The sequence below is a fragment of the Scyliorhinus torazame genome, chromosome 8, assembly GCF_047496885.1.
Source record: "Scyliorhinus torazame isolate Kashiwa2021f chromosome 8, sScyTor2.1, whole genome shotgun sequence".
Taxonomy (NCBI): Eukaryota; Metazoa; Chordata; class Chondrichthyes; order Carcharhiniformes; family Scyliorhinidae; genus Scyliorhinus; species Scyliorhinus torazame.
Window position 1 is genome coordinate 96,792,776 of NC_092714.1, and position 16,062 is coordinate 96,808,837.

At 43.0% G+C, this 16,062-nt stretch overlaps 1 protein-coding gene across 2 annotated transcripts in view; it reads right to left on the minus strand.

Annotated features, from left to right (window-relative positions):
- Positions 1–16,062, minus strand: part of arxa (aristaless related homeobox a) — an 86,569-nt gene that overhangs the window by 61,681 nt on the left and 8,826 nt on the right. The window contains exon 5 of one of the 2 annotated variants that reach the window (XM_072513954.1): positions 11,502–15,749. The exons of the other annotated variant lie outside the window; for it this stretch is intronic. Within the exon in view, the coding sequence (XP_072370055.1) occupies positions 15,512–15,749 (238 nt within the window). The 3' untranslated portion in view covers positions 11,502–15,511. Of the gene's footprint in view, positions 1–11,501; positions 15,750–16,062 lie in introns of those variants that run through there. 2 annotated transcript variants of the gene reach the window in all.

The following is a 16,062-nucleotide window of genomic DNA, read 5'->3' on the forward strand; positions in this document are numbered from 1 at the left end:
TGGAAATCTGGGTGGCCCATAATTGGGCCTCGCTTCTTAAATTAAATTATACTAGTCTGGGTAATGGTGTCAAATATGACTTACAGAAGTTGGATAACCTCCCTCTATCATTGGCGGGCAGGGTTCAGACCATTAAGATGAATGTGCTCTCGAGATTGTTATTTATTTTTCAATGTCTCCCCACTTTTCTCTCCAAGCCCTTCTTTGTCAAAATTAATAAGTTTGTGTCCTCAGTTATTTGGGTGGAGAAGACCCCAAGGATCGTAGGGCATTCCTCCAGAGAGTTAATCAATCAGGAGGCTTGGTTTTACCCGATTTATTATTTTACTATTAGGCAGCCAACATTCAGAAGGTACTGGGTTAGTTCAGTGATCCGGGTTCAATATGGGGGCAGATAGTGGTTCTAGTCTTGGTGCATTAGTAACTGCATCGCTGCCATTCTCTCCGGCAAGACTTTCCTCTGATATCATAATAGCGTCCACCCTGAGAATCTGGAAGCAGTTCAGACAGTATCTGAAACTCAGGGGCCAGCAATAGTCATCACTTGTTGCCAGTGGGTTTGGACCCAACGTTTAGGTCATGGGTGGGGAAGGGTTTGGAGAGGTTTGGAACCTGTTCATGGAGGGAAGGTTTGCCAGTTTTAAGGAGCTGTCAGAGAAATTTCAACTCCCTGGTTCCAATCTATTCAGACCCTTTTCCCTTCACAATTTTTTGAGTAAGGCTTTTTCCCCTTTTCCACATTCTCCGGGTGGACGGCACTACCATATTAGAGGAAAGTCTTGCCGGAGAGAACGGAACCGATGCAGTTACTAATGCGCCAAGGCTAGAACTTCCATCTATCCCCATATGGAACCCGGATCACTGAACCAACCCTCTTTCCCCTTGGCACCATCCTCCTCCCTGTTGGAGAGGATTGTGTCTTTGACCGGGTCAGTTGGGGGGACTATTTTGTGCATATACGGCCAGATGCTAACAGTGGAGTCAGCTCTGTTGAGTGAGGTGAAGGTGAAATGGGAGGGTGAATTGGGTCCCATTCTAGATGTTGAGGTCTTCACAGGGTCAAATCCTTGCCTTCATATGCTCGGCTTATCCTTATCCAATTCAAGGTGATGCACAGAGCTCATCTGATCAAGGTGAGGATGAGTGGATTATTTTTTGGGGTGGAGGGCGGGTGTGAGCAATGTTCTCTGGGGGCGGCTAACCACACTCAAATGTTCTGGTCTTGTCCCAAGTTAATAAGCTTTTGGGCTTCTTTCTTCAATGCCATTTCAGTGATTCTTAATATCAATCTGGGGCCATGTCCACTGGTGGCCTTTTTTGGAGTATCAGAGTCGCTGGTGCTGCAGACGGGGGTCCTCGCTATTGCCTCATTAATAGCCCGGAGATGAGTTCTGCCTGGGTGGAGGTCTACTCCACCCAGTGCCTCGGCTTGGTTGGTTACCTCATGTCATTCTCGGATTTGGAGACGGTTACATACACCATTAGGGGGTCAGTACAAGGGTTCTACCTAAGACGGCAACCATTTCCTTTTTTAAGGAGCTAGTCACCGATAGTTGTTTGGGGGTTTAGGGTTTAGTTTAATGTTTGGGGGGGGGGGGGTTAAGTTAATTTGTGCTTTTGATTGTTTCTCGTGTTCATTGAGATTGTAACTTGGGTTAATTGTTTCATATTATTTTGTCTATAAACGTTTTCAATAAGCATATTTTTTAAAATGATGATTATAACTAACAATTTATTTTTTGTTGTGTTTTCACCAGAGACCCCTCAAATCATGAAAGCTCACCTAGGTTTCTCACTGGTGAGCACTTTGCACTTCACTCCAAATTACATTAAAATAGGCCATTACATTAAAATAGGCATACCTGATTGACCTTTTGTGTGTTTATTGCTTATTTTGACTTATTTGCTTTCTACATATGCACTAAACTCTTAACTAAGCGCTTACCCACTCTGAACTCTTTGCTGATTTCTTCTGTAATAGCAAGTGATGAATCTGATTTTCATTCCCTTTCTGTGTGAAAGAGTTTTTCATTTTAATTTCTTCCCCCTCCCAAGACACAAAGCACCATTGTTGTGGGATTCACAGCACAGTAACAGGCTACATGCAGGTCTTTATGCCACGTGAACCTGTTAGATTAATTTAAATGTATTTATTTTTGAAATCTATTATATTAAGGTAGGTAATATGATTACTGCCCTTACATACAAAAAATAAAAATATATTTATTTCATGAACCAATCCTTAAATAGTTGAGGTTGGTGTAGCACCCTGGAATATAAAAGGCCTTTTTTCATTTTAATAGATGAATCATTCCCATAGAATAAACAAAATGACTCACTGGGGACTTGGTGCATGTACATTCTTCTATTCTTGTTAAATAAGTCACAATGATAATCCCAAGTTGTGAAATGCTAGTAATTTAGATTGTTGAGAGAGTTCTTCTGTAGGAAGTTATCTTGAAACAATATATGAATGTAACTAGGTACAAAATACTAGGAGGTGACTCACCCAGTAAAGGCAATGGTACCTGTAGCTTTCCAAATAACTGCTAAATATCTGTCTTTGTGTCACAAATATGAATGTGAACAAGCAGCATCACCACCTACCGATATAGTGATCTTCAGTTTTTGAATGGATGCATCTTCCAAATAATGTGGGATTAGGGATCAAGGGCTGCTTTAGCACAGGGCTAAATCGCAGGCTTTGAAAGCAGACCAAGGCAGGCCAGCAGCACGGTTCAATTCCCGTACAAGCCTCCCCGAACAGGCGCCGGAATGTGGTGACTAGGGGCTTTTCACAGTAATTTCACTTGAAGCCTACTTGTGACAATAAGCGATTTTCATTTCATAGGGCCAGATTGTTATTCCCTCAACATCTCTGTGGATTGATAAATTATATAAATCTGAAGGCTCCGAGTTCTATCCTTGGTCGCTAGGCTAACTGGGCTCTTTTGGTGTGCTACAATTGACTGATGAAACCCTGGGGTTAGAGAGGAGTCAAATCAGTCAGGATTCATACTCCTGGTTACTCTCCTGACTGGATTCTGTGTCACAAATTGAACACATTGACTGCAGGCAACAATGGATCCCAATGCATCCCAAAATGTTAGTGCCTTCACTAAAGGAAAGAGAAAAGTAAAGGGGGGATGGAGAAAGAAGTGTTAAAAGGAAATTTAGTCTCTTAAGATGTTTCTGATTTTTGTCTATCAATGTATCATTCATAGCCTTGTGCAAACTAAAATAATTACTCACTCAAGCTTCTAAAGAAGAAACGTGAGGAGGCAGCTCAATTGCACGGTGGTTAGCACTGCTGCCTCACGGCGCCGAAGTCTCAGGTTCGATCCCGGCTCTGGGTCACTGTCCGTGTGGTGTTGCACATTCTCCTCACGTTTGAGTGGGTTTCGCCCCCACAACCCAAGGATGTGCAGGATAGGTCAATTGCCATGCTAAATTTTCCCTTAATTGGAAAAAATTAATTGGGTACTCTGAATTTTTCTTTTTTAAAAGAAGAAACATGAGGAAAGGAGCAGTCACCTTGTTGGGAGTTTTCTATAGGCCCCCCAATAGCAGCAGAGATGTGGAGGAACAGATTGGGAAACAGATTTTGGAAAGGTGCAGAAGTCACAGGGTAGTTGTCATGGGTGACTTCAACTTCCCAAATATAGAGTGGAATCTCTTTAGATCAAATAGTTTGGATGGGGTGGTGTTTGTGCAGTGTGTCCAGGAAGCTTTTCTAACACAGTATGTAGATTGTCCGACCAGAGGGGAGGCCATATTGCATTTGGTACTTGGTAATGAACCAGGGCAAGTGATAGATTTGTTAGTGGGGGAGCATTTTGGAGATAGTGACCACAATTCTGTGACTTTCACTTTAGTAATGGAGAGGGATAGGTGCGTGCAACAGGGCAAGGTTTACAATTGGTGGAAGTGTAAATACGATGCTGTCAGACAAGAACTGAAGTGCATAAGTTGGGAACATAGGCTGTCAGGGAAGGACATAATTGAAATGTGGAACTTGTTCAGGGAACAGATATTACATGTCCTTGATATGTATGTCCCTGTCAGGCAGGGAAGAGATGGTCGAGTGAGGGAACCATAGTTGACAAGAGAGGTTGAATGTCTTAAGAGGAAGAAGGATACTTATGTAAGGCTGAGGAAACAAGGTTCAGACAGGGCGTTGGAGGGATACAAGATAGCCAGGAGGGAACTGAAGAAAGGGATTAGGAGAGCTAAGAGAGGGCATGAAAAATCTTTGGCGGGTAGGATCAAGGAAAACCCCAAGGCCTTTTACACATATGTGAGAAATATGAGAATGACTAGAGCGAGGGTAGGTCCGATCAAGGACAGTAGCGGGAGATTGTGTATTGAGTTTGAACAGATAGGTCTTGAACGAGTACTTTTCTTCAGTATTTACGAATGAGAGGGGCCATATTGTTGGAGAGGACTGTGTGAAACAGACTGGTAAGCTCGAGGAGATACTTGTTAGGAAGGAAGATGTGTTGGGCATTTTGAAAAACTTGAGGATAGACAAGTCCCCCTGGCCTGACGGGATATACCCAAGGATTCTATGGGAAGCAAGAGATGAAATTGCAGAGCCGTTGGCAATGATCTTTTTGTCCTCACTGTCAATAGGGGTGGTACCAGGGGATTGGAGAGTGGTGAATGTCGTGCCCCTGTTCAAAAAAGGAAATAGGGATAACCCTGGGAATTACAGGGTTAGGGTTAGCCAGTTAGTCTTACTTCGGTGATAGGCAAAGTAATGGAAAGGGTACTGAGGGATAGGATTTCTGAGCATTTGGAAAGACACTGCTTGATTAGGGATAGTTAGCACAGATTAGTGAGGGGTAGGTCTTGCCTCACAAGTCTTATTGAATTCTTTGAGGAAGTGACCCAGCACGTGGATGAAGGTAAAGCAGTGAATGTAGTGTACATGGATTTTAGTAAGGCATTTGATATGGTTCCCCATGGTAGGCTTATGCAGAAAGTAAGGAGGCATGGGATAGTGGGAAATTTGGCCAGTTGGATAACGAACTGGCTAACTGATAGAAGTCAGAGAGTGGTGGTGGATGGCAAATATTCAGCCTGGATCCCAGTTACCAGTGGCATACCGCAGGGATCAGTTCTGTGTCCTCTGCTGTTTGTGATTTTCATTAATGACTTGGATGAGGGAGTTGAAGGGTGGGTCAGTAAATTTACAGACGATACGAAGATTGGTGGATTGTGGATAGTGAGGAGGGCTGTTGTCGGCTGCAAGGAGACATAGATAGGATGCAGAGCTGGGCTGAGAAGTGGCAGATGGAGTTTAACCCTGAAAAGTGTGAGGTTTTCCATTTTGGAAGGACAAATATGAATGCGGAACACAGGGTTAACGATAGGGTTCTTGGCAATGTGGAGGAGCAGAGAGATACTGGGGGCTATGTTCATAGATCTTTGAAAGCTGCCATTCAAGTGGATAGAGCTGTGAAGAAGGCCTATGGTGTGTTAGCATTCATTAGCAGAGGGATTGAATTTAAGAGCCGTGCGGTGATGATGCAGCTGTACAAAACATTGGTAAGGCCACATTTGGAGAACTGTGTGCAATTCTGGTCGCCTCATTTTAGGAAGGATGTGGAAGCTTTGGGAAAGGTGCAAAGGAGATTTACCAGGATGTTGCCTGGAATGGAGTGTAGGTCTTACGAGGAAAGGTTGAGGGTGCTAGGCCTTTTCTCATTAGAACGGAGAATGATGAGGGGCAACTTGATAGAGGTTTATAAGATGATCAGGGGAATAGATAGAGTAAACAGTCAGAGACTTTTTCCCTGGGTAGAACAAACCATTACAAGGGGACATAAATTTAAGGTGAATGGTGGAAGATATAGGGGGGATGTCAGAGGTAGGTTCTTTACCCAGAGAGTAGTGGGGGCATGGAATGCACTGCCTGTGGAAGTAGTTGAGTCGGAAACATTAGGGACCTTCAAGCGGCTATTGGATAGGTACATGGATTACGGTAGGGTGATGGGGTGTAGATTAATTTATTCTTAATCTAGGACAAAAGTTTGTCACAACATCGTGGGCCGAAGGGCCTGTTCTGTGCTGTATTTTTCTATGTTCTATGTTCTAATAACTCCACAGAAGCACTGGCCAAGAATTAAAACTGCATAAATGTTTAGGAGCAGAAAAGGAGTGTGGGACCCAATACGATGGACTTCCCCATTTGAACAATGAAAAATGTTCCCAATGCCAGTTAAAAATGACAACTTTACGTGGCATGAAACCTAACTTTCTTCTCCCAGGAATCCATTTAAAGGTGACTGACTCTCTGTTTCTAAGAAATGTAGGAATTACACAGATTAGGTGAAGCTACAGACAAGATGTGCCCACTGTACTCTGGAATAAAAACAGGAAATGCTGCAAATACGCATCATGTCTGGCAGCATCTCGGGAGAAAGAAACAATTAACTTCTCAAGCCAATGACTTTTCATCAGAACTGAAATATTATCAACCAGAAATGTTAACTTCATTTCTTTCTCCACAAATGTTGCTGGACCTGCTGACTATTTCCAGCATGTTCTGTTTTTACTTTGTTCCTCTTACTGACTTACCTTTCATCCATTCACCCCAACAAAGCCTTTTGAGTCTTACTGGCTTAGAATTCCCTCTCCAAACCTTTGCTCCCATGCCATGTCTCTTTCCTCCTTTAATTGTCTGCTTAAATCCTATTTCTTCAAATTTTGGTCCATATCTTACTCTTCCTGTTTTCCACGGGATGGTATTTACACTCAAGGGGCTATGTAATATACATGTTGATTCTTGCAGCTCGCAATGCAGCAGCATTTCCTGAAATACTTATGAGATTCATCTCAGATTGCTTTCAAATTAGCCGGTAATGATGCAAACTAATGTTCATTAGAAGCACCATTGCCCAGTGGGACAGTTTCTGAGATCTGTCAAACATTATTCCACCAATCACAACATTAAGAACTTAGAGCTGCATTGAACGCAGTGATATAAGACAGGAAGAGATTGCTAAAGTAAGGAGGGATGAGATAGTGATTTATCAACAAGAACAAGAATTTTGGAGTGGATGTTTGTTTTTCTAATTAAGGGGCAATTTAGCGTGGCCAATCCACCTACCCTGCACATCTTTGGGTTGTGGGGGTGAGAACCATGCAGGCACGGGGAGAACGTACAAACCCCACATGCACACTGACCCAGGGTCGGGATCGAGCCCGGGTTGTCGGCGCCGTGAGGCAGTAGTGTTACCCACGGTACCACCATGCTGCCCCAAGGAGTGGGTCTCTTACGAAACAGTAGTAGTGATACAGATTTTTTACCAACCCCTCCAGTTCTGCACCCAGGCCAGCCCAACAGTGCACCATCTGTGAAAATAATAAAAGGTTGCAATGCTGATATGATGGGTTCAGCTCAGTTGGCTGGACAGCTGGTTCCTGATGCAGAGTGAGGCCAACAGTGCAGGTTAAATTCCCATACTGGCTGAGGTTATTCATGAAGGCCCTGCCCTCTCGCCCTTGCCCCTCCCCTGAGGTGTGGTGATCTCCAGGTTAAATCACCACCTTCAGTCAGCTCTTCTTCTCAAAGGGGAAAGTAGCCTACATTCATCTGGGACGATGGCAACATTACTTTAATCACTGCACATGCAGAAAAGATGTCTTGGAAGCATCTCAGTAACAACCAGCACTGGGCGACCTGAAGCAGAATCAGCAACAGTTGGTATATGTTCCTGGTGCCCAATTGATAATGCCTTTAAGACTGACTAAAATATGCAGAACAAAGTTGACTTCAATTAGTTACAATAATTAAACGGATCTTCCTTCATAATTTCTTCCCTTCAAGGCCTTCAGGGCAGCTGCTCTGACATTCCCTTCCCTGACATTCTACGTTAAAATCACATGGTCATTGTATTTCTTCGCTATCCTTTTCATGTGTTGAAGGTAGTTCTGCACAGTTCTTAATGGGAATTGGAACCAGATCTGACATGCATGCATAAGCACATTTCAATACAAAACACTTCCATAGAATCCTACAGTGCAGAAGGAGGCCATTCAGGCCATCTGGTCTGCACCAACTCTCCGAAAAAGCTCCCTATCTAGGCCCCCTCCTCTTTCCTATCCCTGTAACTGTGCACACTGATTACGGCCAACCCACCTAACCTGTACATCTTTGGACTGTGGGAGGAAATCGGAGCACCCGGAGGAAACCCATACGGACACAGGGAGAACATATAAACTCCACACAGACACCCAAGGTGTGAATTAAACCTGGGTGTCTGCTGCTGTGAGGCAGCAATGCTAACCACCATGCCACATATAGTGACAATCAGCAGAAGCAAAGGTTTCTGAGCATTTTGAAATGTATTTAAAACTTAAACCTTGAGATGACTTTCAGAATATATTTTACTTTATTGAAAGGAATCGGAGTTAAAACTGTTAATCTGGCATAATTTGTTACTAGGGGGAAGCACGGTAGCATAGTGGTTAGCATAATTGCTTCACAGTTCCAGGATCCCAGGTTCGATTCCTGGCTTGGGCCACTGTCTGTGCGGAGTCTGCACGTTCTCCCTGTGTGTGCGTGGGTTTCCTCCGGGTGCTCCGGTTTCCTCCCACAGTCCAAAGATGTGCAGGTTAGGTGGATTGGCCATGCTAAATTGCCCCTTAGTGACCAAAAGTGCCCTTAATGTTGGGTGGGGTTACTGGGTTATGGGGATAGGGTGGAGGTGTGGGCTTTAGTAGGGTGCTCTTTCCAAGAGCCGGTGCAGACTCGATGGGCCGAATGGCCTTCTGCTGCACTGTTGATTCTATGATTCTAGTATGTTTTAAAACTTACTGCAAAGTGCTTTGAAATAAATTTGAAGTCAGGGTGAAATCTTCAAGCTGACAAGTTTAAAAAAAATTGGTGAGCTTGGTTAGGGAGACACATTATTACAGAGTGGCAAAGGACGTTTTTGCAGGTAAAAGCACTATGTTACATATTGTTTCCGTCAAAATATTCTCAGGTTCGTAATGAATTCGCTGATTAATAGCCTAGTCTCAACAGTTTGGCTACTTTTGTACCCCTTCAATTTTGAGATTATGTACTGAGGGCATAATGATGAAATATTACTTTGACTGCACCATGCTTAAATAGTAGCGAATTGGAGGACTGGGTCCATATCCTTAACCTTCAGATTCAACTCGTTTTTGCTTAATTCACAATATAAAGTCTATTACCACCCAGTTACATATTATGTCGCGACTTCAGGCGCCTGGGCCTGAAAGAGTATCCGACTGACACATTGATGGGTTGTTAATTGTTCGCACGTTTTGTAAGATTTTTACCTGAGCCTGGCTCCTCCATCTTTTTTTTTCCACAAACACACGTTTATTTACATAACGTGAACGATGCTTAACTTACTAGGACAAGTGCTCATCTCTCCCATATATAAAGTATATTATTCCGATATGTGACATAATATCCCCACCAGAGCGATTTCCCAGTATTGGCTGTGCCACGTATTAAATAAAGCATGAACTCTGGGTTTAAACGAACGAAGAACACTTCTGCAATTATAGTGGCTCCTTTCCAGTAACGGACACCACTGCATCTGGCATTCTGGTGAGAAGTCACAGGCCTCAAATGCTTCTCCCTCCACCAATGCTGTCAGGCCCGCTGAGCATTTCCAGAATTTTCAGGTCTTGTCTTAAATATGTGGGACCATGTGGCTCGGAGTTGAAGAATTCCCTGTCGAGCATCGAGAAAATGGTACCTAACTAACATCAAGTAAAACAAATCTGCCCACTCATAGTCGAACGAGGGGCACCCGGGCACTTTTTCTGCGTAAACTTCGCCGGTGAACCAATCCCCTCCTCTCTTCTCGGCATTGAAGGCCAATCCTTCACTGTCTGCCTCGGCGCCCAGAAAAAGACCGCCAGACCAGACCAGTCTCGACCACCAGTCAATGCTTTAATCGGAACGGCATAACAGAACCGTGCCGCTTCAATAAATTAGAATACCGTTGCTACATTAAATAAGAATGCTAGCTGCGAATTCCAAGCACAGGGTCTTTAGTGCCGTTCTGAAGGAAACCATATATCTATCACCCCCGTCCCGCATCTATTACGCACTATACACAACTGAGGAATGACTATATAGCAGCTTCATCTGCAATATCCTCTGTTTTACTATTGTCTGTGAACTCACTTCACGTTGACAGTAATGATGAGTGAAATATGTACCTCTGGGCCCTAATTGGATGTACTATAACATTGAACAACTGCAACTTTTAGGCAGAATATAAGACCATGCATCCAATTAGGCTCCTAAAAGCATCTCTGCAGTGAGCCCAATCTTAGACATTCATAGACAAGATGCGTTGTTCTTGAAAGCAGTTTGGTTGCGCGGCCCTCGCCTGGATTCACTGATTGTGTATGCGTTCTGCATTGTACCTAATAAGCCTAAAAGTGAAAAGAAACTGCTCAAGCTGAAAATCTGAAATGAAACAGCAAATCTAGGTGATATACAGCAGCATCTGTAAAGTGAGAAGATGGGTTAATGATTTTCCATGTGTTAATCTGCCTTCTCTCGCTCTCTATATTTCCAACATTCTCTATTTATATTATTTTACATGGAAAAGATTAGCATCACTAATTCACAATCTGTGGAATTGAATGGCGGGGGCACAATTCGTAATGATGGGTTTACGCTCCAAAATCCCACATAAAATGCTCGCCGAATCAGTCGGAAATTTCTGAATTATGTCGAACTTGCAGTGTATTTCCACGACTAGCTGCCGTAGGAAATCGCTTTGTGTCATTTATCCCATTTCATGTGGGATAAATAGCTTTAAATCACAACAGCCGTTTGAAAACACGTTTATTGGAATTTACCAGATTAACTCATCTCTCCGATTCAAATTTCAAGTTTGAATTCCTTCAGCAATAAAGCATTATAAAGTTGCGGGAGGCTGTTTTCAAACCTAGTTGAATACCAGTGGTTTTGCATTAATTTACTACTAAGCTAATAAGTAGGTTTGGTTTTGTTATGCTAAGCTTTATTGCTTTCTTTTATCGGAATAGTGTTTTCAGCAAAGCGCAGACAAGGCATTCTTTGATGAGGGAATTAGTGCTCTATTATTCCCCTATTATTCATAGCACACTAGAATATGTAAGTACCTGAGGGTGTAAAAGGAGAACAGAGTCTATTGCAAAGTGTTCGGCTTGTTTCTTTGTACAGCTGAGTATGAGATGATAAACCGCTTAATACACCGCACTAATTGGATGAGAGCAAAGAGATGGGAATTAGTGGATCCAAAGGAGATCGTGCTACCAGTTTCCAATGCAGCTTTCTTCCGTCTTTCTTTCACAACTTGTACAGCTCCAAAGGCGGCAGAACCTCCCCCCCACACACCACCCAACCCCTCTAAAAGATTGTGTGTTTTGTATAGAATTCTGCTCGGTAACCAGCCCTGGGTTAAATGGAACTCGCATACTTGATATTTGGCATTCTGATAGACTATACTCCAAAATTAACCCGAGGTTTCAAATATATTTATTGTGTTTCGTCTAATGGTAAATATAGAAAGATGCAAAACAAGACAACACTTAAATGCGTTTTCGCTAAAGGTACATTATTCATACATGATTCCATTAATCCATACAATATATTATGTTAAACTTTAATATGTTTTTTTAGGAGATCTGCGCATATAAAATTAACTTGTATCTGAATCATATATTCCTTTCCACATTAACCAATACAATTTCTACATGTTTACATATATACAACAGTATTTCTACCTATATACATACATGCAAATGTACACATGTTTATATAGACGACTTGTCACGCTCCTTGAAATATCTCCAAACGTGAAAGCTGCTTTTTGGGGAACAGATGGTGGAAAGCTTGGCAGTGAATGGGGGGAGAGTTGAATCTGTGTGATCGTTCTGAAAACTGGCTCCCGTGCAATAGTGTGTTAAAGAGTTACTGGAGGCTGAAGACAGCACAAAAACGCCGGGGAGGTTTGCTTAAGGTTGGGGGTCACAGTCGCCGTGTTTTGTAGCAAGAATTCCCAGATATTAGGGCCAAATTGGGTAGCTATTCATTAATAATGTTCACAATAAGATTAAATCATTCTGGAAAATCTCATAAAACCCTCGAAATACGCCTCACTGCTTCTTTCAAACGAAATCATTCAACACTTGGGGAGGTTTAGATGAGCAGAAATTGGTTTCTTTGCTAATGCCTTTTTTTTTCAAAGACACTCAGAGTTTATCATGCGTGACATGTCAAATGTTTAATATAGACTTGATGGGAGTCATCGGCCGTTAACATGTGATATTTATGGTGAATATTTAGCGAAGAATGGCTGCTTTCCCAGCTGTGAAACATGAAAGAATAGTGTGAGATCTACATGTTTGCACCAGCACTGTGAGGTGGGATTAGTAGAAGCGAGTGAGAGGGTGATGCTTTCATTCGGCCAGAAGAACTTTAATCCACCAGGTAATTTCACGCAATTTGATTTAGTACTATAGGATGGAGTCAGACGAGGAAAAACTGACTTTAAAAAGCGTTCGTTAAGTGAAATAATGGCATGGGGTCCTGGTATGATATCAACCACTTTACCAGACTGTGTGTCATTGGGGGTTGGCGTTGGTAACAGGGGTACCTGGTCAAAAACTGTTAATGAACTAAATGTATCCTAGCGGAGAGTTGACCACCACGGTGCAAATTAAGTCTTAGGAGGCGGAAGGCTGCCACTACAACGGAGCGAGAATAAGTCAGTCCCATTGTCCTCCTATAGGTCAGTACTTGAGGTAATGGCGATGGTTGGAATCGGAAACAGAAAGAATTTCCAAGAGCTGCACTACCTCCATCACAAACTTTGCTCGCATTGCAAACTTTATAAACTATTTCATTTCCCTTTTTGAGATACACACGGCGTCTGGTCTGTTCAGCGTCCTGTTTATATCCCAAACAATGAAACAATATTGCGTGGGTCGTTTTTAGCCCCTTTATTGAAGAAACTCCAGGAACTGATTGAACCAGAGGGGATTTAGTTTAGCGCCACCATCAAGTGAATGCTTTGGTTGAAAGTTTACAGTTAAAAGCTAAGCGGGTGCTGGGTGGGGGATTGGCACAAAATTCAGAATCTGAATATTGCCAGTCTAACCTCATTATTAAATTGTTCGATCTACTTTTATAAAAACTGTCATCTGGTATGATTCTTTGTGTCAACATCACGAGTTCACGCGCCCTCATTCTGGCCATTACAGTGGCGAAATCCAGCGGTTATTTATGTCCAAACATTATGCTCTAGTCTTTCAGCCTCACACACTCAAGATCCACTTTCCGAGTGGATTTTACACTTGCATTAACTTGAACCAAATGGTATTGTGTGAATCCGATGCTGGCGTGTTTTAAAATATCTGCGTTGTTTGTACTTTGCTGGATACCATTTCGAACATTATCTGAATTGGCGTGGCGACATTCTCTTGCCAGGAGGTTGGTTACCGTGCAGCCGGAACCCCTGGAATCACCCACAACAGTGAACCCTCGGGGTAGCTCGCATTAAATCCGCCTGGGTTGACTGTAACTTGGACAATTCGGCGCCGATCGCCAACCAGCCCGGAAGGCGGTAGAGGGCAGGTGTAGTAACCAAGGCACCGTGGTTTAATCGTTAACCATCAAGTAACCAAGGTGACTTGTTATCACACAGGCAGAAAGATATAGAAGCAACCCTTGCAAGGCGCCAGCAAATGAAGAAGGTAGGGGGGACGGTAATGTTATAATTTCTGATAAACCGTTTAACATGATATATTAAAGGCGCATTCAGATATTGATATGAAAGTAGAACTCCTCCTTTTCACTTACACCCAGTCCCGCTGTGTAAGGTTCATGCGGTTTATGGGAAAGCATCTTTATTGGTCGTGTCAACAACAGCGTAAGAGACTGGATATTATTGGCAGCATTCTGGCAATGCTCATTAAAACAATAATGCTGGAGTATTGCGCTGAAAGTGGTTAAGTAATGCTAACCCCGTGTAGTGATTACTTGCCAAGCGTGGTGAAAGTGCCAGTCTCCCCTCAATTGCCCCAAATCGGCATCTGGGTCCAGAGAATACTGTGCTCTATTTTATAATGTTGTGCTGTGCTGATTTCCCCCTCTTAAATTAACAAGAGAGGTATTTTAATTGCGTGGCAATGTTGTGCTTATTAACTATCACACTTTGAAATTAGCCAGCACATACAGCGTGATTTGTGAATGAGTGAAACGAACTAGCCTTGAAACGGAATGACTGGCTGGAAACGCCTTGCTGTTGTAGAGTCAGTGTGTCACCATTCCCCCCACACACGCAAACGTACCACAGTCCGGCCAGACACAGTAAATCGGACTGCTCAAAAATTCCTCCTCATCTGATTACGCCTATACTGGGCGGAAACAACATTGTCACTCGGCGACGAGTTACTTCAAGTTGTGAATTTGCGTAGGCAGCCCTGCATTAGGTAAATCGTGAGTTTGTCTGCGGTGGGTAAATGTTCAATAATATTCTAAGCACTCGGGATTTAGAAGAAGCGCTTTCTCCGATTAGCTTGTTAAGCATCACATTTTATTTCAGAGTGTCGTCACTCTTCTAGCCCATATCAAGAAGTTACAACAGTATACGTAATATAGCAAGTTGCCTTTTTTTTAATAAGGTTTTCGAAACCTCTATAGTTAATAAGTTAAATAAAATGTTTCTCCATAAATAATTATTCTACGAACCTAATACATCCACAACACTATAAGAACTGTCTGGTAATTCTAGAGAATAAACTTTCACAACACGCTGAGTGCAAATTTTCATTTTTTTAAAAAAGAAAATGTACAATTATTTTCCTCCGAAATTCTGAAGAACGAGCATTATGTACAGAAATCAATCACAGTTTAGTGACATAAGCAGTCCACTCGGATTGGCAGTATTTTGTCCCTTTGGTTTAGTAGCGAACCACTGGTTGGCCACACTGATGTATATTTATATATGTACATATAAAAATCCAGACGTAAGCAACGTGTATTATGCCCATGTGTGTGCTATACAACCGGTCCGCCGCAGAAAGTCTAACTCATTTCAGAAACAGTATCCCTTATATCCGGCCACCAAGACTCGAATTAGGAAACTATCATATCTACATCTCTGTGTGTTTGGAATACATTTCATACTTTTTTTCCAGAGCTGCCCTGATTAGATCCAACCCTAGTTTCTCTCAGTGGTCACGTCAGGTATATTCTTAATCAGGCTCTAGTACTACTGTCCCCCCCCCCCCCCTCCACCCTCTCCCAGAAATATGAATGGTAGCAACATCACAATTCCTACATGTAGACAATGCCATTGTTCTCTTTTCTAAGTGTGGCCTGCTGATGTGATTGATGGAAGGGATACTGACTCTACGGGCATGCACAGTCTGCCTGAGAACCCAATCCACGCGGAGTAACTGGTCCTCTTTCTGAATTTGGTCTTGTTCAGCAACGTGTGTGGAGCTCCTTGCTGTGTATTCAGCACACTTCCTTGCCGGTGGAGGGTGCAGGGAGGATGTTGAGTTGTGTGAGTTGGGCGGCATGCTCCTTGGCTTTGAGTCTGAGCGCTGCGATACTAGACGCCCGTCTGTCTGCTGCTGCTACCACGGGGTCTGAGAGGGCGCCGGCTTGCACACCCCCTTCTACTCCCGGGGCCGACTGTCTCAGCAGCGCAGGGCCAGAGGCGCCTGTCAGCGGAGCTACTGTCGAGAAGAGCCTGCAACAGACAAGGATTTTCCACATTATAATACGGGAAAGCGTTTTAAATCAAGACCGATCAGCTGCTTGGGTGACGGGTGGAATACTGCTGAATAGAACAGTCTGCGTTATTTCAGGGGACTGTTGGCCTGCGCAATTTGTCAAGTAGCACATAACTCACATCTCATCAGACTTGCACATTACGGGTCTGACTGGATCACTAATTATGATGTAGGAGAAAGCAGGATTGGTTATGAATGTGGTAAAGACTTTGCCTTAAAAGTATCCGTTTATCACCAGCATCCGCCTATTCCGCCCATGTGTAAACTAAG